This window comes from Rhincodon typus, chromosome 3 (assembly GCF_021869965.1).
Source record: "Rhincodon typus isolate 14 chromosome 3, sRhiTyp1.1, whole genome shotgun sequence".
NCBI lineage: Eukaryota > Metazoa > Chordata > Chondrichthyes > Orectolobiformes > Rhincodontidae > Rhincodon > Rhincodon typus.
Genome location: NC_063334.1, coordinates 85914171 through 85937226, shown reverse-complemented (window position 1 = coordinate 85937226; position 23056 = coordinate 85914171). Strand labels below are relative to the sequence as shown.

At 38.9% G+C, this 23056-nt stretch overlaps 1 protein-coding gene across 1 annotated transcript in view; it reads left to right on the top strand.

The window, feature by feature from the left end:
• adgrv1 (adhesion G protein-coupled receptor V1) overlaps positions 1-23056 on the top strand; it is a 407915-nt gene that overhangs the window by 191183 nt on the left and 193676 nt on the right. Inside the window, exons 46-54 of the mRNA XM_048593741.1 lie at positions 3693-3874; positions 3997-4143; positions 5577-5687; positions 10740-11004; positions 12414-12536; positions 13032-13254; positions 16574-16778; positions 17294-17440; positions 19866-20121. Coding sequence (XP_048449698.1) covers positions 3693-3874; positions 3997-4143; positions 5577-5687; positions 10740-11004; positions 12414-12536; positions 13032-13254; positions 16574-16778; positions 17294-17440; positions 19866-20121 — 1659 coding nt within the window. The remainder of the gene's footprint in view (positions 1-3692; positions 3875-3996; positions 4144-5576; positions 5688-10739; positions 11005-12413; positions 12537-13031; positions 13255-16573; positions 16779-17293; positions 17441-19865; positions 20122-23056) is intronic.

Genomic DNA, 23056 nt, shown 5'->3' with positions numbered 1-23056 from the left:
AATCTTCCAGCACTATACCCGTGGACAGTGAGGACGAAAAGATCATCGCCAAAGGCCCTGCGATCTCGTCCTTCACTTCCCATAGAATCCTTGGATAAATCCCATCAGGCCCGGGGGACTTATCTGTTTTCAAGTTCCTCAAAATTCCTAGTACATCTTCCTTACTAACATCCACCTCCTACCAGCCTGTTTCACACTGTCCTCCCCTACAACTAGGTCCCTCTCAGTTGTGAATACTGAAGAAAAGTACTCATTAAGGACTTTTCCTATCTCTTTAGGCTCTGTGCACAAATTCCCTTTACAATCCTTGATCAGCCCTACTCTTACTCTGGTCATTCTCTTATTCCTCACATATGTGTAAAAAGCCTTGGAGTTTTCCTTGATCCTATCTGCCAAATTTTTCTCAGGCCCCCTTATAGTTCTCCTAAGCCCTTCCTTTAGCTCCTTCCTAGCTAACTTGTATCCCTCTAGAACCTTTTCCAATCCTTGTTTCCTAAACCTTATATAAGCATCCTTCTTCCTCCTAAACAGTCGTTTGACCTCTCTCGAGAACCAAGGCTCCCTCACTCGACCGCATCTTCCCTGCCTGCGAGGGACAAATATACCAAGCACACGCAGTATGCATTCCTTAAACAATCTCCATATTTCTATATGCTCTTCCCTGACAGCATCTGTTCCCATTTTATGTTACCCAGTTCTTGCCTAACAGAATTATAATTACCCTTCCCCCAATTATAAACCTTACCCTGCCATATGTACCTATCCTTTTCCATGACTATTGTAAAAGTAACAGAGTTATGATCGCTATCGCCAAAATGCTCTCCTACCAACAGGTCGAACACTTGGCCCGGTTCATTGCCAAGCACCAAATCCAAAGTGGCCTCTCCTCGTGTTGGTCCGTCTACATACTGTGTCAGGAATCCTTCTGGAACGCACTGGACAAAATCCGTTCCATCTAAACTATTACAACTAAAAAGTTTCCAATCAATATTTGGAAAGTTGGAGTCACCCATGACTACAACCCTGTGATTTCTCTACCTTTCCAGTATCTGCCTCCCAATCCGCTCCTCTACTTCTCTGCAACTATTAGGGTGTCTGTAAAAAAGCCCCAACGAAGTGACTGATCCTTTCCTGTTCCTGACATCAACCCAAACTGACTCTGTAGACATATCATTCTCGAACTGCCTTTCAGTAGCTGCAATACTAGCCCTGACTAGCAATGCCACTCCCCCACCTCTTTTACCACCCTCCCTATTTCTTTTAAAGCATCTAAATCCCGGAACTTCCAACAACCATTCCTGTCCCTGAGTTACCTAAGTTCCTGTAATGGCCATAACATCGTAGTTCCAAGCACAGACCCATGCTCTTAAGTTCATCCGCCTTATTTCTGATACTTCTAGCATTGCAGTATACACACATCAAACCATCCCTGTGTCCACAATTATGCTCCATCGACCGCATTTCTTTATTAACCACCTCACTCCCTGTTGTATCTGTTGGAAAGTTGAATACCTCATACTCTGAATTACAAATCCGGTTCCCCACGCCCTGCCAATCTAGTTTAAACCATGCCGTATAGCTTGAACAAACCTCCCTCCCAGGATATTTGTGCCCTTCCGGTTCAGGTGCAATCAATATTTTCGTCAAAGGATACAATAGTATTGTGTCGTTGATGAACAAATTGATTTTATATGAATGTATAAAGATTTGCACATAGTAACTTTGCTTAATTGTTGATCTCTGCTATTTATGTTTTTGTAACTTTTAAAAATATATTTAATCTCCTTCAATGTTATAAACCTTCCAGTGTGTATTATCACTGTTGATTGAGAAATGTGGATGCTAAAATGTTTCCTGTTCTTTGATCATGTTATTTTAGAACCAACTGCAGAAAGTTTGTCTCAGTTTGCTAAGCTACATTTACTACTCAATGAGGGGGTAAATTGCACCATGAATCCATTGTCCATCATCCTATCCTGTATAATTGTCCTCATGTGCAGCTTGCAATAAAAGAATAATTTTTGTACCTTTTTCGGTCTGCTCAAATGTTAATTTAGCAGAATATGCACACATCATCAATGTCCTGCAGATGGAAACTGATGGAAAAGCAAGTAAGAGTATGTTTAAAGCTCAATAGAAACAAGAAACTTCAGTTTGGTATGGTGATAACAATATTTACAATATGGAGAAAGACAAAACTAGTCCAAGAAAACAAACATTGGACTGTGATGTTTCGATAGAAAGGATGCAAAATTGCCTCATGGTGTACCAGTAGAAGCACTTTGGGAGCCATAGAGTCATACAACACCGAAATTTACCCTTCAGTCGAACCAGTCCATGCCAACCATAATCCCAAACTGAAATAGTTCCACCTGCCTGTGCTTGTCCCATATCCCTCCAAACATTTCTTATTCACGTACTTATCTAAATGTCCTTTAAACATTGTAATTGTACTCCCATCCACCACTTCCTCTGGAAGTTCATTCTGCACACAAACGACTCTGTGTAAAAAAAAATTGTCCCTCGTGTCTTTATTAAATCTTTCTCCTCTCACCTTAAATGTATGCCCTCTAGTCTTGAAATCCGTTATCCAAAGGAAGACACCTGCCATTCAACTTATCTATACCTCTCATGATTTTATAAACCTCTATAAAGTCATCCCTCAATTTCCTACACTCCAGTGGAAAAAGTCCCAGCCTATTAAGTCTCTCCCCATAACTCAAAGCCTCCATTCCCAGCAACATCCTGATAAATCACTTCCGAACTGCTCCAGCTTAATAATATCCCTCCTACAACAGGATGACCAGAACTGCACACAGTATTCCAGAAGAGGCCTCACCAATGCCCTGTAGAACCTCAACATAATGCCCCAACTCCTCTACTCAAAGGTCTGAGCAATGAAGGCAAGCGTGCTAAATGCCTTCTCAACCACCCTATCTCTATGTGATGCAAACTTCAAAGAATTATGTACCTGGATCACTCGGTCTCTCCGTTCTACAACACTACCCAAAGCTTTGTAATGTGGTACTTATTTGCCTCTTACCACAGGCTACGTACGCTTGGATGAGTGGCTTGGAAGGGAGCTTGCAGGTAGTGGTGTTTCCATATATTTACTGACCTTGTCCTTTGAAGTGGCAGAGGTCATGCATTTGAAAGGTGTTGTCACAGGACCCCTGGTGATTTACTGCGGTGCGTCTTGTGGATGGTTCACACTGCTACCATTGTGCATCGGTGATTACGGGACTGAATGTTGAAGGTGGTAGATGGGATGCCGATCAAGTGAACTGCTTTGTTCTGGATAGTATCAGGTTTCTTGAGTGTTATTGGAGCTGGACTCATCCAAACAAGGGTACAGTATTCCGTGGCACACCTGACTTCTTCCTTGTAGATGATGGGCAGATACTGGGGAAACAGGAAGTAGGGTACTCACCAGAGAATTCCCCGCTCTGACGTAGTCTTGGAGGCACCGGCTGCAATTTTTTAATGTGCCTGATCCAGTTCAGTTCCTGCCAACCACCAAGATGTAATATCAAAGATACAAGACAGAGCTTTGACAGACGTGAATCGTGATTTTTGAAAGGGCAGGAAATTAAAGTTCCCATTCCTTTTAGGTGGGAAAATCATGTTGTGTCGCTTAATACATATAGTTAATTCATTTTCTAATTAATATTAAAATTGATATCCTTTTTTAGAGGGTGATATCGAACTGCTATCCACATTGCAGAATTTTCCTGAATCATTTGGCTCAGATTGGTGTTTTTTGACATTAAACAACAGCCTGTTTGGAATTTTTCTTCGAACATCTGGAAGCAGTTCCAGAGCAGATGTTTTGTCAACTGTTTATCAATGGCGAGGTGTATTTGTTCCAGTGCAGGTAAGAACAAACTAAAAATCCCCTTTATCTATTGATTTGAAATTAAAATTCCAATCTTTTAATTCTTTCTGGCAATTTGTGTAATTACTTAGAAAATGGTGGTATCATTGTTATTCTCCTAGAAATTCAAAACATGGAATCCCACAGATTGCACAACCTTTGTCAAAAACGATGTGTCCTACATAATCATTACTGATAGTGGAATAACAGGAATGAAAGCATCACATAACAGCATTTACAGGTTTACTCTGCAATCCGAAATGACATTGGTATGATCCTTATATTGCCTCTTGTTTTTAATGTTTAATTTAAATGCGAATCAACAGCTATTTTGAATTATTAATATTAATAATGAAATATTGTCACAAGGGAGCAATCTGAAAAAGTATAATTGATAAGAAAGCTAAGATCATAAGAAAATGAATTGGATCATTTGGCTCATGGAGCCTGCTTTGCCATTCAAACAGATCACGGCTGATGTGTTTGTGATTTGAATACCACTTTCTTGCCTATACCCCATTATCCTTAAACCCCACCCCCCCCAGTCAAAAAGCTGTCTAATTCAGTCTTGAATGTATTCAATGACGCAGCTTCTTCTACTCACTGGGAAAGAAAATTTCGCAGGCTAATGACCATCAGAGGAAGGATTCGACACCAATGCATGTGCACTGTATACCACTTTAATTTGTACATATAAATGGTTTGGGGGGATTGGGGGAAAAGAGCCTGATACCCAGGGAGATTGGGGTGGGAAAAACAGGGCCCGATGCTTGGGAGTAGTGGGACGAAGAGGCTGGGGGAGACCTCTGGTGTCTGTCTCCATCTCTGCCCTCCCATGCTTCCAGATTCCTGCAGGAATATGAAAACTTGCATATTTTTAAATATGCAAGTTTCCCCTAGTGGTAGATTTCCCTGAAAAGTGAAGACATCTTTCCAATCTGTTGCCTGTTCATCCCCTTCAGAACCATTCATTTACCTATACTCCAATGATTTTGGACCCGACGTCCTTGACGTTACCTCATAAGACAACCAGTCCTTCCCAGGAATCAACAAAGTGAACCTTCTTTGAATTGCTTCCAATGCCAGTATATCCCTTCCTTCAGTAAGAAGAGCAAAACAATATGCAGTATTCCAGATATGGTCTCATCAGTGTCCTGTAGAGCTGGAGCAAAACTTGCTTTCCTAATTGCTGACTGTACGAGCATGATAACTTATCGTGATTCGTGTACAAGATCCCTTTATATTGTGCATTCTATTGTGTTTTCTTCACTTAAATAATATTCTGCTTTGTATTCTTCCTGCCAACATGTGCAATCTCTCACTTTCCCATGATATACTCCATCTGCCAGCTCTGGGTCTGCTCCTTTCTTTCCATAGAGTTTCTCTGAAGACTCTTCAAACTCATATTCATACTGTTTTTGCGATCTTGTTTCCTCATCTCCCCTTTGCTTTCACTTCTTTTGAAGTTAAAAATCTTGACAATGTTTTCCAATCAATAGGAAATAAAACCTGAGCAGTGTGTTTCAGGCAGCAGTGTCACCCTGACCAGATTTGCACTCCTACAATAGTCCAACTTCACACCTAGTATATTTTATTTTATGTGATTGATATCCTGGTGAGATGAAAAGTTTAAATATTAAAATAAATGGATGCAATGTTGTTATAAATGTTGCCTTAATCTTTTCTTTGACTTTTCTTACAGATTCAGTCTTTAACTGTACCTGAAACCAGTGATGTGCAACACTTTACATGGGACAGTCTAGATTATTTGATCGTTAGTAGTCAAGCAGACACTCAGGACAGTGATTCAAAGGTGAGTTTTGAGATTCCATCAATTTTATGGCCATAATCTTTATAAACACATTTTCCAGAAACCCTTTATTTTTATAATGATAGGAAGGGTAAAGCAGCCTGGAAAAGATATCTGCTGCAGCTAGTTAGCAGAAAGTCAAAAAAGTGACCTGTCCGATTTCCTGCACTTAAGACTTTCAACTCCTATATTTGTAAAGGTGTTTCTAATAACCTCAGTCATCAAAATGAACAGGATTCTATCAGAAAATAATTTCTGAAGCAGACAATAGCCATTACAGCTTTCTGTTCATGACTGAATATTAAATTTAATAGGGTTGGCCATAAAATTGTCATCAAAGTCTAATATTTAAGATAACAGATGGTGCTTGTAAGTTGTCTTCTCATTTAACTCTGTCATAAATTCTGATGGATGATAAAGTGGAAGGAAGGACTCCCTCCCCACTCCCAAACCACTCCTCACTAAAGGAGTGTGGCTGTGTGCATTACGCATTCAGAATACGATTGCACCAACCATTCTAAATTCTGTTATCGCCACTTTAAGCTTAACCCCTGTATGTTATTAGAGGTTTTTGACTGTAGCCCCTAAAGGGAACGTAACTAGATTTACGATTGTAGCAATTAACTGGCTTGATATTCAGCTAGTTGATGTATAAAAACGTGGACAAGAGTCCCTAGAGTATGCTTGGGAAATTTTCTACATAAGTCTGTTTCTAGTCTATTCAAAAAAAATGGGCATTGCTGGGCCTGGTTTTGGGAATTCTGTGGCAAGTGGATCAAGTGTAAGCGGGGAAGAATTAAAGGAATAGTGATCATTGTTCCAGGAGGCTTTTGAAAAAGGACAAAGAGCAACCCAGTAAGCATTCTTGAATGAAAGGCAACTTTAACAGGTAAGAATGGATCTTGCCTAGGATTAAATATTATGAGGAAAAACGGCATCTGAAATTGAAACAAAAACAGAATGCAGGAACAGGTCGGGCAGTATCTGTTGACAGAGAAACAGTTAATATTTTGAATCTGGAATTTCTCAGAACTGGTTTCAGATTTTCAGCATCTGCTTCAATTTGCTTTAATTTGGATACATCTGTGACCGTATTCTTTAAAGAAGAGTATACTTATTTAGTCTTGGTATAGTCTCAAGATGTAGATAGATGTGGTAAACAAATCTAAAGCTGAATATACAAAGTTTGGAGGGGAGGTAAGAAAACAAACAAGAAAAGCAAGCAGAGGGAATGAGATGAAACTGTCAGCTAACATAAAGGAAATTCAAAAGCTTCTTTAGTGGTATAAATAATAAAATGGTGTTAAAAGAAGGAGTGGTGCTTATTGGGGACTGAAATAGGGATTACATATGGAAGGACGAAGACTGGCTGACCTATTAATTAATTACTTTTCAGCTATCTTTATCAAAGAAGATGCTGCTTAGATCATGGTGATAGAGGAAGTCGTTCAGACCCTTGAAAGGTTCAAAATTGTTGAGGAGGTAGTGTTGGATTGGCTGTCTGATAAGGCCACATTATTGGATGAATTTGAGGATGCTGAGAAAATTGAGAGTCGCGATTGTAGGAGCACTGGCCATAATTTTCCAGTCTTCCTTAGACTGTTGGGTGGTGCCAGAGGACTGCAGAATTATATCCTTGTTGAAAAAAGAACTTTTTTAAAATGCATTCATGGGATGAGGGCATCAATGGCTAGGCCAGATTTATTGCCAATTCCTAATTGCCCGGAGCACAGTTGAGAGTCAAATACTTTGCTGAGGGTCTGGAGTCAATGTAGGCCAGACCAGTTTCCTTCCGTGAAGGACATTCGTGAACCTGATGGGTTTTTCCAACAATTGACAATGGTTTCGTGGTCACCATTAGACTCTTAATCCCAGGTCGAACCAGATATGAACCCAGGTCCCCAGAACATTAATAAAAACTCCTTTGTTTGTCCAACAGTCTTTCTCTCTCTTTGGGCTCTATCCTACAGTTTAGTCCCTACCCCACCTACCTCCCTATTTTCTACATATAAACTGATGTTTTCTCAGCCACCACCAGTTCTGAGGAAGGCTCACCAGACCCGAAACGTTAACTCTGTTTTTTCCTTCACAGACGCTGACAGACCTGCTGAGCTTTTCCAGCAACTTTGTTTTTGTCCCCAGAACATTACCTGTGTCTCTGAATGAATAGTCCAGGGATGATACAAATAGGCCATCGCCTCCCCTCATGTAAAACTAAGCCCAGCAACCACAGGCCAGTCAGTTTAACTTCAGCAACTGGGAAGTTTTCAGAAACAATAAATTGACACAGTTTATTATTTTGGGAAAACGAAGTTTAATTAAGCAAAGCCAGCATGCTTTGTTGAGGTGAAGTCATTTTACATGAGGTAATGGTGTTGATGAAAGTTATTTTGTTGATATGTAATACTTCCAAAAGGCATTTGATAAAGTGCAGCACAACTGACCCATGAGCACGGTTAGAGTTCTGGAATAAAAGTACCAGTAGCAATGTGGGTATGTAATTTGCTCAGTGACGTGAAACAAAGAGTAGATGTGAATGGTTGTTATTTGGACTGGAGGAAGGTTTATAGTAGACTTCCCTAGGAATAAGGACCCTAGCTTTCCCTGACATATAAATGACATAGACATTGAAGTGCAGGGCAGTTTTAAAATCTGTGCATGGTATAAAACTTGTAAATATTGTAAACCATGAAGAAGAATGTAATGTTTCACAGAGCTTGGACAGATTTGTAGAATTGCAGTTGGGGTTGGGATTGGGGACGATTGGGGAGGATTGGTGGCAGTGGATAGATGGATAACTAGGAAACAAAATGTAATGCATGAAAGTGAAGCAATTCATTTTATAGAAAGAGTGCTGAGAGATAGTATAAAATAAAGGGTATAACTCTGAGGAAGGGCCAGAGCAGAGGCACCTACGTGTATATTGGCTGTAAAGTATTGGTGGCAGGACATATTGAGAGAATAAATATCTTAGACTTTATTAATATGGGCCCAGAGTACAAGAACAAGGTGGCTATGTTAAACCTATTGTGACAAATAGAATTTATTTTCCCATCACTGACCATAATCACTAGGTTTATTGCCTAAGCAATGTGTATTTTCTTATCCTCAGAGAGTGTATCCCAATTAAATGATTACCGCAGTGTGCTTTTTAATGTTTTTAAAATAAAGGTGATTTATTCTCTCATATCCCAAATTAAATCGACAGGAAGATGGCAGCTGGATTATAATGTAGGGAAGTGTGAAGTTGTTTACTTCCTTTAGAAGAATGGAAAAGCAGAATATCTTTTAAAAGGGTGGCATGGTGACTCAGCGATTAGCACTGTTGCCTCACAGAGGCAGGGACCCAGGTTTGATTCCACCCTCAGGTTACTGAGTTTGCATATTCTCCCCATGTCCGTGTGGGTTTCCTCCCACAGTCCAAAGATGTGCAGGTTAGGTGGATTAGCCATGGGAAATGAAGGTTACAGGGATAGGTTAGGGGGTGAGTCTGAGTGGGATGATATTCAGTGTGGACTTGCTGGGCCAAATAGCCTGCTTCCACATGTTTGGGATTCTGTGTATGCAACTTTTAAGCATTGATGTTCCAAGAGATTTGGGTATGTAGAAAGTTACCATGCAAGTACAGAAGGCAATTAGAAAAACAAATGACATGTTGGTCTTGTTTGCCAATAGAATTGAAATGCAGGAATAAAGAAGTCTTGTCATACTTGCAACAAGGTTTTTGCTGATATCACATTTGGATTACTGTATAAGGTTTTGCATTCCATATTTAAGAGGGTATAATTACATTTGAGGCAGGACAGTAAATGTTCACCAAATTAGTCACACGGCTGAGGGGATTGTCATGTGATTAGACGCCCACTAAATTAGATCTATATTTTCTGGTGTTTAGAAGAATGAGAGGCAATCTCAGTGAAACATACAAGATTTTGAAGGGGCTTCGCAGGGTAGATGCTGAGAGATTATTTTTGTTGGTCAGGAAACTAAAGCTTGGGAGTACAGTTTCAGGATAAGGGGCCAGTTACTTAGGATTGAGAAGAGAAATTTCTTCACTTAAAAGGTCATGAAGCTTTGGAATTCTCTGCTTAATGCACTTTACAAGCAAATAATAAGTTTTGAATTTACTGTTATGTTGTGGGACATGTGGCAGCAAAGTTGTACACACCATAATCAAGAAAAGATTAATGTTTAATGGTAAGGTAACACTGCCTGATGGTTAAATATTGTCGATAAGCTGCAGTCAGATAGCCACATAGGAAAATGATGTTATGATCATATTGGAGACCGGGCTGGAATAAGACAGAACCAGGTATTAAAGATATCTGGATGCATGGTGTCTAGGAAAGATAGGGAGTGAAAGAAAGGCAGAGGGATGGCGATATTGATTCAAGAGAAGAAGGAGTAGGTTGTAGAGGGGTTAACAACATTTCTTGGAGTTAAGATACTGTGTAGCAAGATTTTGAGTGAGGGGGACAATGAAGGTGTATAGATTAATGAATTTCATTTGTGAGCTCACTGAGTACTGTTGAAGCACACAAAATGAGATGAGGACAGGGCTAACTGAGAGTTTTTCATGAACTTCAAGTACAGCCAGCTTCCCTGATGTTAATACCATTATTTTCTGCATAGGTACTTAAGGATGAATCAGCTACTGGCCTAGTTTAATGTTGAGGTGCAGTGGTAATGTCTGTACCTCTGAGCCAGGTGACCTGGGTTCACATCCAACCTGTTCCAGAGATATGCAATAACATCTCTGAACAGGTTCATAAGAAAATGTGTAACACAAACAAGGCCTGGAAGTAATTAAAGACTTTATCAAACCAGGAGTCAACATACTTTGATACAGATTGGATTAGATGATTATTTACTCAAGCTTCCTTTCTTTAACCCTCAAAAAAGTGGTGAGATTTGTATCACTTTTTAAAACTTGCATTATGTGGTCACAGCTAAAATTAGAAATCTGTTTTGACAGTGACTTCCTAGCACAATGCATACATTGAACATTCTCTTAGGTCCAAAGTTAACATGCTATTTCAAATGATATATCCACAGATCTATAGATGGACTGGACAGTTATTTATTCTGCACCAAAACATTCCCACCCGCGGGGCCACTGGACTCACTTTGTTTAATCGAGGAAATCTATTGTACTTGGCTGTTTCCCAATCCAGCTTCAATCAGGTATCAGTTTTCTATCAATGGAGTGATGACCAGTTCAAAAAGCTGCAGAATTTGATGGTTCAAGGAGCAACGCATGTTAGCAGCATGACAGTGGGAGCTGATGTTTACTTCGTCTTTTGTAACACTACAATTGGAGGTCAGTGAATGGGTTTTTAATTTCAGTGATATAATTTTAAGTCGGCATTTACATTCAAAAGTAGTGTCACCAATATATATTATATACATGTATGTGTATATTTTCTTTCATGTGGAGCCATGTTTTTGATATCAAGTTTGAGAGACAAGAAAGCTCATGTTCAGTAAATATCCAATGGCTATGTTCCGCATTAATGTTCTCATTTACTCAAGATGTTGGTGGGGATGGGAGATATCTGGTGATTATGGTATTGAGGTTGCAGCCTGGAAGCTGAGTTCACAATCCTGTACCAACAAGGTTGAAATTAAGGTTATCATTGAAAATCACTCGGTTACCCAACCAATATCCATCATTGAAATGAACCTGCCACCCCTTTTTAGGCTCATCTGTATGCAGTTCAGTGGAGAGGGGTGACGAGAAGGATTTCAATGGACGAAATGGTCATGTTTGGGCTCGGTGAGAGTTAAAGTGCTTTTAAGAAAATCTGAATCCTAACCACAACATGCCCATTTTGGTTTTAATATGGGCAGGAGAGGGTGATCAGGAGGTGGGTTGGCAAATGAAATAATCACACAAAGCTGTTTTCTTCATCTTTATCCACCATTTCTAATTTAAAGAGTAGAATGGCAAATGGTAAGGATAGGATGGGTATGTAGCTTCCTGGGCCTTGGAAACTTGGTAGCTTCAGGAAGGTAAGGATTGCTTTATCTATGTGGTAAATGTCTTTTCAACTAGCAGTTAGGTTCAGCATACCCACTTTGCCAAATGGTTGCACATTCCACCTTCCACTCCAACTCTTCTGATTTCCCCACAACTTTCACTATTTATGTCTCTGAACTCAAGTCCCAACCCTACATCCACTGCAGCCTCAAATCCCAGTTAAAACAATGCTTTTGGGTGACATCTAGGCTTCCACATGAACTACCAACCTCCCTACATCTGCCAGATCATAAAGTTAAAACTGACCCTCATCCCCACCACCCCAAACAACGGTCAAGAAAGATCCAAATCATTGCATCTGCTTTGTGGAGTGTAGTGGGAGTGCAGCAGCTAAAATAAGATATTTGTGCCAGATTCATGTTGCTAGTGGTGGTCTGGTAAAACAGGGTTGTGAATGGGTTGTTTCACAGCCTCATGTAGAAGGTATTGGTGGACAGAGCATGACTTCATGTTTATATTGCAGATTTATTTCACCAAATTCTTTTGCTCTTCACATTTGAATGAACTTTATTTTGTTAGAAATAGTTTGTTTTTTAAACTACAGCTTACTGGCATACCTGGAGGATACTGTTATCATTAAACCTACTCACTGAAAGGTTTTTATATTTTCTCCCTTAGTCACTTTCGGATACAGCATATTTCTTCTACACCAATGCATTAACTGAATTTGCATTTATTACGTTTCACAGGCAACCATCCTTCTTGTCTGGTGTACATTTGGAAGACTGGTCAACTTGCTTTAAAACTGGTTCAGACAATTCCTGTTAAAACTGTCAGAAGTATCTTCCTTTTTTCTCCTTCCTCAGGCTTTGGTAAGACTTAAGAAATGAATCATCAAGCAACCAAATGTGTTATTGAATTCCTTATGAAAAACAAATGGTGCACAGAAAAATTTGAGAATAGGACATTATTGCATGCAATTTTATGTGATCAATGTTTTAATTTCATAGTCTTAAGTTAATGTAGGAGTGCCATCCCAGAACACCATGCTTATAAATCAGCATTGCAACACAGTTGCAGGGAGGTAGTGGTAAATTCAGGCTGTAGCTGGCCATTACCTTCATATCCTTCGTTGCCTATTATCTGTTGCTGTCTATGCAGAAAGCATGACAATGGCATCCAGATCCTGTACAGATGGCAATACCAATGCAGAACTAAGTATTTATGTTGGACCTCAATACAAAGTTGATGGTGTCTTGGCAATTGTGATTAAGTTGGCCACTCTGGTACAACTGTATTGCAACTTAAAAGTGCTTTTATTTCTGATCAGTTGAACATATTATGCAGATACCAATTTTTTTTTTCAGTTCATCTTCTGCTAACTGGTGAAAATCAGTCACTCCTCTACATATGGAACTCAGCAACCAGCCAGTTTATATTGGTGCTGGAACTTCCTGCAGCAAATGATATGGTTTCTGTCACTGTGCCTTCACTTAATGGAAACAAAACCCTCATTGCTTCAGCAGGTGATTTGGAATCCTGGGTCTATGAGCTAGTTTCTGTATCTAACCAATCCGATTTTATTCCAGGGTAAGAATTTCTGAATTTGCTTCTGCTTTTTTTTTTGATTAGCTTATTTGAAACGAAAGCATCTTTTTCTCAGACAAATGAGAGGAATGACCTTGACATGACTGAAATTCACTGACCAATATAATTTTGGGGCTCAGTGAATATTTGCTCCTGGACACAAACAAAACAAAGATTTGAGGCAACATGTGATGCAAGATCTGTATATGTTTCTCATTGCTTTGTGGTTTCCAAGGTTTCCAAGGAGTGGTCTGTGTCAATAAAAGATATAGGAAAATGAAAAGAGAGATGAAGGAAATTTCTGGCCATGTCACTGCATTATCTCAAAGTTCATATAAAAAGTTCACAGATATCGTGTTACATTTTGTATCAGATCTGACTATAAATCAGAGGCTTTGAGAGAGGCTGATAGCAAGGTATGGAGGCCTGAAATATAATTTCTACTTTCACAGTCTAGCCTCCCTTTGAATAGTGTGGCCTGGAAACCACCTAGCTGTAAGAATAGATTTAACTTCCATGTGTATGTTGATAACACACTGCTGTATCTGTCAACCACTTCTCAGCATCTCCATTACCTTGGTGTTTCCAGACTGCTTGGCCAATATCTTCAGTTACTGATACAAATTTCCCAGCTTATCACTGATTTATTTTCTCAAGCTCAACCAGACTGTTTGCAACATGGCTGCTCTACTCAACCATGAGCTTGGTTCTGACTCTGCATTCTCTTCATGGCAAAGACCACCTGCTTTCATCTTCATAGCACCAGCCGGTCCAATCTGTCTCATTTCAGTCACTGCCAAAACATTCAAATAAGTATATGGACATACAAGGAGAAGGCATAGATCATTCAGGCCTTTGAATCTGATCTGTTTGAAATCTTAGATCCACATTGCTGCCTTCCTGAAATCCTTCCATCCTTTTACTCACCAAGAATCTACGTACCTCTGCTTTAAAATATTCAAAGACTCTGCTTCCACTATTGTGTTTTCAGGAGGAGAGTTTCATAGATCCATGGCTGAATGAATGCAGCTCCAACAATGTTCAAGAATCTTGACACCATCCAGGACGAAGAAATGCATTTGGTTGACATATATTCATAAACATTCACTTCCTCCACCATTGACACTCAGTAGTAACAATATACCATCGGCAGAATGCACTGCAGCAACTCAGCAAGGCTCCTTACACAATACTTTTCAAACTCACTTCACTGGCATCTAGAAAAACCTGGAGAGCAAATACATGGGAACACAACCATGTGTGTTCCCCTCGAAGCCACTCACCATCCTTGGCAATAAATGTTAGCACAGCCAGCAATGCCAACATCCCAAGAATGTATCAAAGAAGAAGGGGTCTCTCCTGTACCTTGTATAACTGAAACATAACCGCCCTTCTTTTGTATTCACTTTTTCTTGCAATATATGATATACATGATACATGCTCTTCATTTTCCTAATTTCTTGGTATTAATGCATGCTAGCCTTTTGTGATTCATATACTAGGGAATGTAGACCCCACTGCATCTCCAACCTCTGCAATATCTCACCATTTAGATAAAATGCTTTTTCTTTTGTTCATCCTGCCGAAATGGACAATATTAGATTTTTACATATTATGCTTTGTTTGGCATATCTATGACCACTCACTTAACATATTTACTTATTTTTGTAGCCTCACAGTTTTGTTTTTACTTTGGAGTTAGCTATCTAATTCTTTGCTGGCTGACCTCCCATTCTCCAACACTTGCAAACTTCATCTTACCTAACGTCTGTATCCTATTCAGTACCAAGTCCCACTCATTCATATTTCCACTCTTTGCTGACCCACATTGGCTTGAATACAGGAATATAGCAGTAGGAGTAAGCCACTCAGTCCCTCGAGCCTGTATGATCAAGGCTGATCATTCACCTGATTGCCATTCTTCTGTGTATCCAAGTATCTTTGATGTTGTAAGTATCTAGAAATCTATCAATCTCTGACTTGAACATACTCAAAGACTGAGCTTCCGTAACACTCTGAGATAGGGAATCCCCAGGATTCACTACCTTCTGAATGTAGAAGTTACTTCTCAGCCCTCAATAGCTTTGTTGTGTTCCCTGGTTCTGGACACCTCTGACCATCCCCCTTCTCCAGGCAAGGTAACTGAATTTTGAGAATTTTGTAAGTTTCAATCAGATTACCTCTCATTCTTCTAAACCCAAGATAAAACAGGTTCAGCTTTCTCATTCTCACCTCATTGGACACTTCCATCAACGTGGAATAAGTCTGGTGATCCCCAGCAGTAAGAATTTCCTTAATTACAGGGGCCAGAACTATACACAATACTCCCAAGTTCAGTATCACCAATGAATCTGAGCCACAGTCTGAGGATGACTCATAACTTCAACAATTTATTCAGTACCACTTCTCACATTTTCCTGAGTTCCTTCCTGCCTTCTGTTTTCTGATTTATAGCTGCTTCTAGGATGTTACCTGTATCCTCTGCAGTGAAGACTGATGCAATAATGAAAGTTGCAGTCAATGATATCTTTATTTAAGGGTGAAGAGGATAGATTGAGGTTAGTGACTTCATACTTTCTGCCATCCAAAAGTGAACATGAAACCTATTAACACCCTTCAGTAAGGACAGGCCAGGACAAAACTCAAAGTTAAATCTACAGTTTGTTTGGTACCTATCTAACATCTACAGAATTGAAAATTGCAATGATATGTCATAGTTTGACAAACCAATTATTTCTTGACCCTTTAGTCATGAATAACTTGTTAAGCCTTAATTGTTTGTCTGTTGTCACTGGTCATTCTTGCTTTTGAGTGAAATGATTGTGTGTTCATTCCAAGATTGAACAAATAATGTAGGTTGACACTCAGTGCAATCTTGAGGGAATTCTGCTTTTACTAAAGGTACTGACTTTCAGAGGAGATTGTGAATTCAGGTTTCAGTTTCCAGTTCAGATGTAAATGACCATTTGGCATTATATTATTCAATGAGTAAGATGTCTTCCTGATATACTGTTCAATATTTGTCCCTTTAACCAATACCTACAGTTGATTGACTAGTAGCTTATTACATTTCTTACTTGTAGGATCTTGACAAATGTAAATTTGATGTGCTGCCTTACCATTAACAATTGCTGTTCCAAAGAAACTCTGCCTATGAGGCGTTTGGGACAATCCGAGTATTTGAGTGCAACCATGCAGTGAAAGTTGTTTGTTTATTTGTTGTTAGAAACTGTGTTATATTTAACATTGCTATTAAATTGCTACTGTTCTCATAGTATTAATGTAAGTATTAATGACAATATGCTATCACCTAAATTGATAGGTCTGGTGAACTCATATTTGAACCTGGGCATAAAGATGCTGTGATCGCAATAAATATTCTTGATGATGATATACCAGAAGATGATGAGACTTTCTCAGTGAGGCTCACAAATGCAAAAGGAGGAGCTGAAATTGGTCCTAATGATCAAGTAGCTATAGTCATCCAGTCAAATGATGATGCACATGGGATAATTGGTTTTGTGCAGGTACTCGTTTTCATATTGATTTTTTTTTCTATTCATTTGTGGGATGTGGGCGTCACTGGCTGGCCAGCATTTCTTGCCCATCCCTAGTTGCCCTTGAGAAGATGGTGGTGAGCTGCCTTGTTGAACCGCTGCAGTCCTCTGCTGTGGGTTGACCCACAATGCTATTAGGGAGGGAATTCCAGGATTTATCAATAAATATTCTTTAGTGTTATTAAAACAGTTCTGAGGCATTTTGTATGTCTCGAGTTCCAAAGTTGTATTATTGTCATGAAAAGACTTTTTATTCAAATCTGAAATTAAAGTGATAGCAATACAACATCCAAATAGAATTTGTGATGAGGAAACTTTCATTATTACTGAGAAATCTGATCAAAATTTCTAATGCATTACCAGCGTAAAATAAATATTTTTGTTTGAAAGTAGATTTATGATTAAACTGCAAAAAGACCACAAAGTAGTTTAAAAAAGTTCTGACTTCATTCAAAGTTGAGGGTGTATTTTTCTCCCTCTCCCAGAGTTCGTTGTCCAAGCAAGTAGAAGAATTGGAACAGAATAGTATGGTCATTCTGAGCATTGAGAGGCTGCGAGGAACACACAGAGTTGTGACTGTACAATGGACAGTCAGTGGACACATCAATTACATCTTTCCAACTTCTGGAACGGTAAGGCTATTAGACTATATTTTAATCACTTGATCTGTTGCCATATCACCAAAATCTTATGGATAAATGGTTTTGATATCTAAGAGATTTAGATTTTACTTCTGTTAATGAAAATGTTTTCCTTCATTTTACTTTATACTTTACTCAAAAGTAACTGGGCTAAAGCTTAGTATTTTACATTCTCTTTTTAAGCAATTATGACAATTTTTGTTTCCTTTGGGTAACCAGAAAATACTCTACAGTGCATTGGCTGCAACATATTTTATTTCCACTGGATCCTTCAGCAGTCATTCCCGTATTGTCACAGTCATAGTCACAGTCTATATAAAGTAGCTATACTAAAATTGCCCTTCTAATTTCCCTTTTCTAACCCTGAACTTGTATTATCCAGTTCAAGAATTGGTGGGTATCTCAAACATATTATCAGGACCCAATTGAAGGCGATGCTTTTAAGCTTATTCAGTAGTTACCCTGCACCTTCTCTTCAGAGCAGATAATCCCAGGTTCATCAATCTCACTTCATAATCCAGATGTCTTTAAATAAGTGTCACCCAATAGCTGCATATTCTTAATGTAGCGCAGCAACCTAAATTGTATACATGATATTGGTATGGTTATAATGGTATTTTCCACATATTCTGTTACCTCCTAGGACTCTTGCTGTATCCCTCTGGCTACTATTCCCAAGAACTGGTAATTTTCCCTTACAATTGTCGACACAATATTCATTACTATTTACAGTGAGCTGAATACCAACCATCATCCCCTTGGTGGGCCTGTTGTCTCAGGTTAACTGGTTTAAATTGCCAGTTTATTTCCCCGTATGAATTGTTTTGCATTTGTCCACATTAATTGTCATCTTTGAGCTATGATTCTAATTACCCAACACTTTTATATTACGCCTGTTTGTTTCCTAATGCTTGGAGTTTTCTTCTTTCACAGGACCCTGCCCTTACTAATGTTTGGTATTATCTGCAAAGTTAAATATTTTTCTTTATTTCCTCTCTCTAAATCATTTACCAAATGCTACAAACAGCAATGATTTCAGTATTGGCTAAGTACTCCCCCTCTCAAGAGTAAATAACTAAAAATTATTTCTATTCACAACCACAGTATGCCTTCTCTGATTTAAAGAAAGCACCTTATACAAGCAGTTTCTGCTTGGCTGGCTAAATTGGGTTCAAGTGTAATGTTGGATGTTAGAATATTTATTAACCCACGACTGAGTTTGCTGTCTCTTAAGAGCAAGGGCAGGGAATCAGTCCAGGGAAACAGTCTGGAGCTGAGGAGGTATAGTCATTTTAATTTGATGTCAGAGTCCCACTTTATATTGTACACCAGGAAAGCAAATTGTCAAGGATAAAGCTGAAGCCAATCCATTTAATATTAGAGATTATCTTTCTCTCCAACATTTGGTTTCAAGCTAGCAAGATCAATCCATAAAGTTTTGTCATGCAAACATTTTGTTGAGACATTATCCCACAAAGAGCGATTAGTAATATTCAATGTATGTACCATCTTCAGTATGCCCATTTTACAGAATCTCATTTAAAACATTTGACAAAAAACAAACAGAACCCCACATTCATTGTCTCCAAAAGTCTAACATTTTGGAATCACTTCAGTGTTAATTGTAAGATCTAGGTCAATCAGAAATATAGACTGAATGGAGAGAACCGATGTGAAAGTTTACTAGATTGCTTACTTGATCAGATCTAAGAGGTATTCTCGGTACAATTTTTGCCCAGTTTTTACAGAATTTATTAAATTTGTTATGATATGTAGAAAATAAATTATGTTTAACTAAAGCAATGGTTTTTAATCAATCCACTCTGGGACACCAGATTGCAACATTGTTCTCCTCTGTTGACTGAAGTTGAATGTTTTCAATCTTACTTCTTGAGCACTGAACCATGAAAAATTATCACTTATTAACTCTTGCTAACCACTGCCCCCCTATTTACTGATCAGAGATATCCTGAACTCAAATTCACTTATTCATCCGTGACATTACTTGCTCAATCTTAAAATGGCTAAGTAGTGTCTACCCAATTTTTGATTGCTTTGTATGTTGGGAAGATTTCCTTCCCTTAAGAGCATTGGTGGAACAACTAGCTTTCTATATTAATCTGACAGTTTATTGCTCACTTTCCATGATATCGGCTTCAGGAATAGTATTTCATATATTTTCATCAAACGGAAATGAATATGAAGCGCTCTCACCAGATTTTTCCTTCTGGTTTAAGAACTATGTTTCTGTAGTGATGTTGGCCTGACATACCATCATATGATGCATGAAAGGTCACAGACCAGATAACAGCTATGAGCTGGCATTTCTCAATCTGTTTGCTCGGTGTTGAAGTGTTTCATAATTCATCTTCAAAGTTTTACTCTTATGTTTGATTAATATGGCCCAATATTACAGTTCACTTTTACAGAGGGTCAAGCACTCACTACAATTTCACTTACCGTATTGGCTGACAACATTCCAGAAGTAGCTGAGATTGTAACTGTAAGTCTTGTAAATATCACCACAATGGGTGTTCAAAACCAAGCCAAAGGAGCAACTATTGACTTGAATAAAAGAAGTGCGGTATTGACTATTCTTCCTAATGATTCCCCATATGGTGTGATTGGCTGGGACACAAATTCACGCCACGTCTTAGTGCAGGAGCCTGAATGTAAGTTTTGTTTTCAGTATTTGAGATTAATTATTGTTTTGGTAACCTTTGAATATTCATTACTTTGGTAACTTATAATTAAACTGAAGTTCTTCAAAGAAGAAAATTTGTTGTCCTCACCTTGTCTGGCTTGAATGTGACTCCAGACTCAAAGCAATATGGTTAACTCATAAATGCCCTCTGAAATGGTCTGGCAAGCCACTCAGTTGTATCAAACCACTGTAAATTCACAAAGAAATGAAATAGATAGACCTCGGGGCATTGACCTAGGGACTGAAAATAAAAGCCCCAAAGCTGTCCCTATCAACTCTGCCAAGTCCTTCTTATTATATCTGGAAGCTTGTACTAAAATTGGGCGAACTATTCCAAACTAGACCAGCCAAGCTCAACACAGTAATTCTCATAGGATGGGACCTTACAGAAAATGACCCTGACGCCACCATCACCATCCTGACCCACCAGCAGGTCAGACCTGCCACAAATGGTGGTACACAGCCAGGATGGAGTTGGCTGTGAGTTCTCGAAATTGACCTAGAACCCCATGCAGTGTCATGGCATCATTGCCAAGGAAACGTCTTGCTGATTGCAGATTACACCCTCACACCCTACACAGCTGATGAATGAGTACTCTTTAGCAACTGAGGGTGGGAAGGGCACTGAATGTGCTCTGGGTAGAAATGCAGTGAGCGAACCAACAAGAGGGAAAGAGATAACAAGGGGTAGAGCTGGATGAATACAGCAGGCCAAGCAGCATCAGAGGAGCAGGAAGGCTGACGTTTCGGGCCGAGACCCTTCAACAAGAGGGAAAACCTATTTGACCTCATCTTCATGACAGATTCATCTGTCCCTATTCCAGCAAGGAAGAAGGATTTTAGAAAGAGCATAAATCAATGATGGTTAACGAGGAAAGTTGAGAATACCATCAAGTTGAAAGAAAAAAAATAAAATATGGCAAAGAGCAGTGGTAAGCAAGAGGATTGGGAAAACTTTAGAAACTAATAAAAGATGACCAAAACAAAGTGAGAAGATAAATTTTGAGGGTAAACTTGCAAGTAATATCAAAAAGGACAACAAGAGCTCCTTTAAATATGGAAAATGAAAGAGGAACATCAAAGTGAACATAGACCTCTTTGAGCATGTGACTGTAGAAGTAATAGTTGGGAACCAGGAAATGGCAGAGAAGTTATATAAATACTTTGCATCAGTCTTCATTGTTGAAGAGGCTTATAGAATTTTTAAAAATCACTAAATAATCAAGGGGCAAAAGGAGAAGAGGAAATAAATACAATCATTATCACTTGAGAAAATGTGATAGGATAATTAATGGGGCTAAAAATTGTTAAGTGCCTTTGACCTGATGGGATGCATCCTCAAGTATTGAAAGAAAGTAGCTACAGTGATAGTGAATGCGCTGGTAGTAACCTTCCAGGATCCATTAGTTCCCAGAAAAGTCCCATAAGATTGGAAAGCTGCCAATGTAACACTTTTATTTAAAAAGGGAAGGGGACAAATAAAAAAAAAGTTAGCTTCGTATCTGCTATTGGGAAAATGTTAGAGTTTATTATAAAGGATGCAATAGCAAAGCATTCAAAAATACATAATATGATCAAGCAGAGTCAGCATGGCTTCATGCAGTGGAAATCATGCCTGACAAATTTACTAGAATTCTTTGAGCAGTTAGCAAGGTGGATAGATAAAGGGGAAATAGTGGATGTAATATTTTTGGATTTTCAGAAGGCATTTGATAAGGTACCACACATAAGAGCCCATGGTTTTGAAGGTGGTATGTTAGCAAAGATGAAGGATTGAAGAAGACAGAGAGTTGGGATCAGGGGGGCATTTTCAGGATGACACCTCGTAACTAGTGGAGTGCCACAGGGATCACTGTTGGCACAACTATTTATAATAATTTTCTCTCCACTGGTGCTGCCAGACCTGCTGAATTTCTCCAGCAATTTCTGTTCTTATTTATTTCAGATCTTGGCATTTGCAGTTGTTTGTTTTATTACTTACAACATGTATTAATGACCTGAATGAGGAAAATAAATTTACTCTCACGAAGTTTGCAAATAACACAAAAATAGGTGGGCAGGCAAGTGGTGAAGATGACACAAATAGTCAGCAAAGAGGTGCAGTGAGTGGGCAAAAATGTGGCAGATGAAATATAATGTGGGAGAATGTGAGATTATGCAATTTGATAGAAAGAACAGAAGTGCTGCATATTACTTAAATGGAGGAAGACTGCAGAAAGCTACAGAATAAGGGATTTGGTGTCCTCACCAATGAATCAGAAAAAGCTAACATCCAAGTTCAGTGGGTAATAGGGAAGGTAAATGGAATATTGGCCTTTAATTCAAAGGGAACAGAGTATAGAAGGAGAGAGGTTTTGCTGAAACTGTACAAGGTGCTAGTCAGATGACAGATAGAATACTGTGAACAGTTTTGTACCCCTTCTCTAAGGAAAGATATATTGTCATTGGAGGCAGTCCAGAGAAGGTTCATTAGGCTAATACCACGAATGGAGAAATTATCTTATAAGGAGAGATTGAGTAGGTTGGGCTGGGAATCATTGGAGTTTAGAAGGATGAGAAGTAACCTTATTGAAACATACAAGATTCTTGGATGACTTAACAGAGTAGATATGCAAACATTGTTTTCTCTTGTGCGAGAATCTAGGACCTAAAGGTGTGATCTCTGAACAAGGAGTCACACATTTTAGAGATGAAGAGGAATTTCTTCTCTCAGAGGGTAGTGAATCTATGGAATTCTTCATTGCATAGGGCTGTTGAGGCTGGATTGCTGAGTATATTCAAGGATCAGATAGATTCTAAACTTTGTAAAATGTGTGACAGCAAATAGGAGAGATAGTAGGAACTGCAGATGCTGGTCTGAGAATACAAGGTGTAGAGCTGGATGAACACAGCAGGCCAAGCAG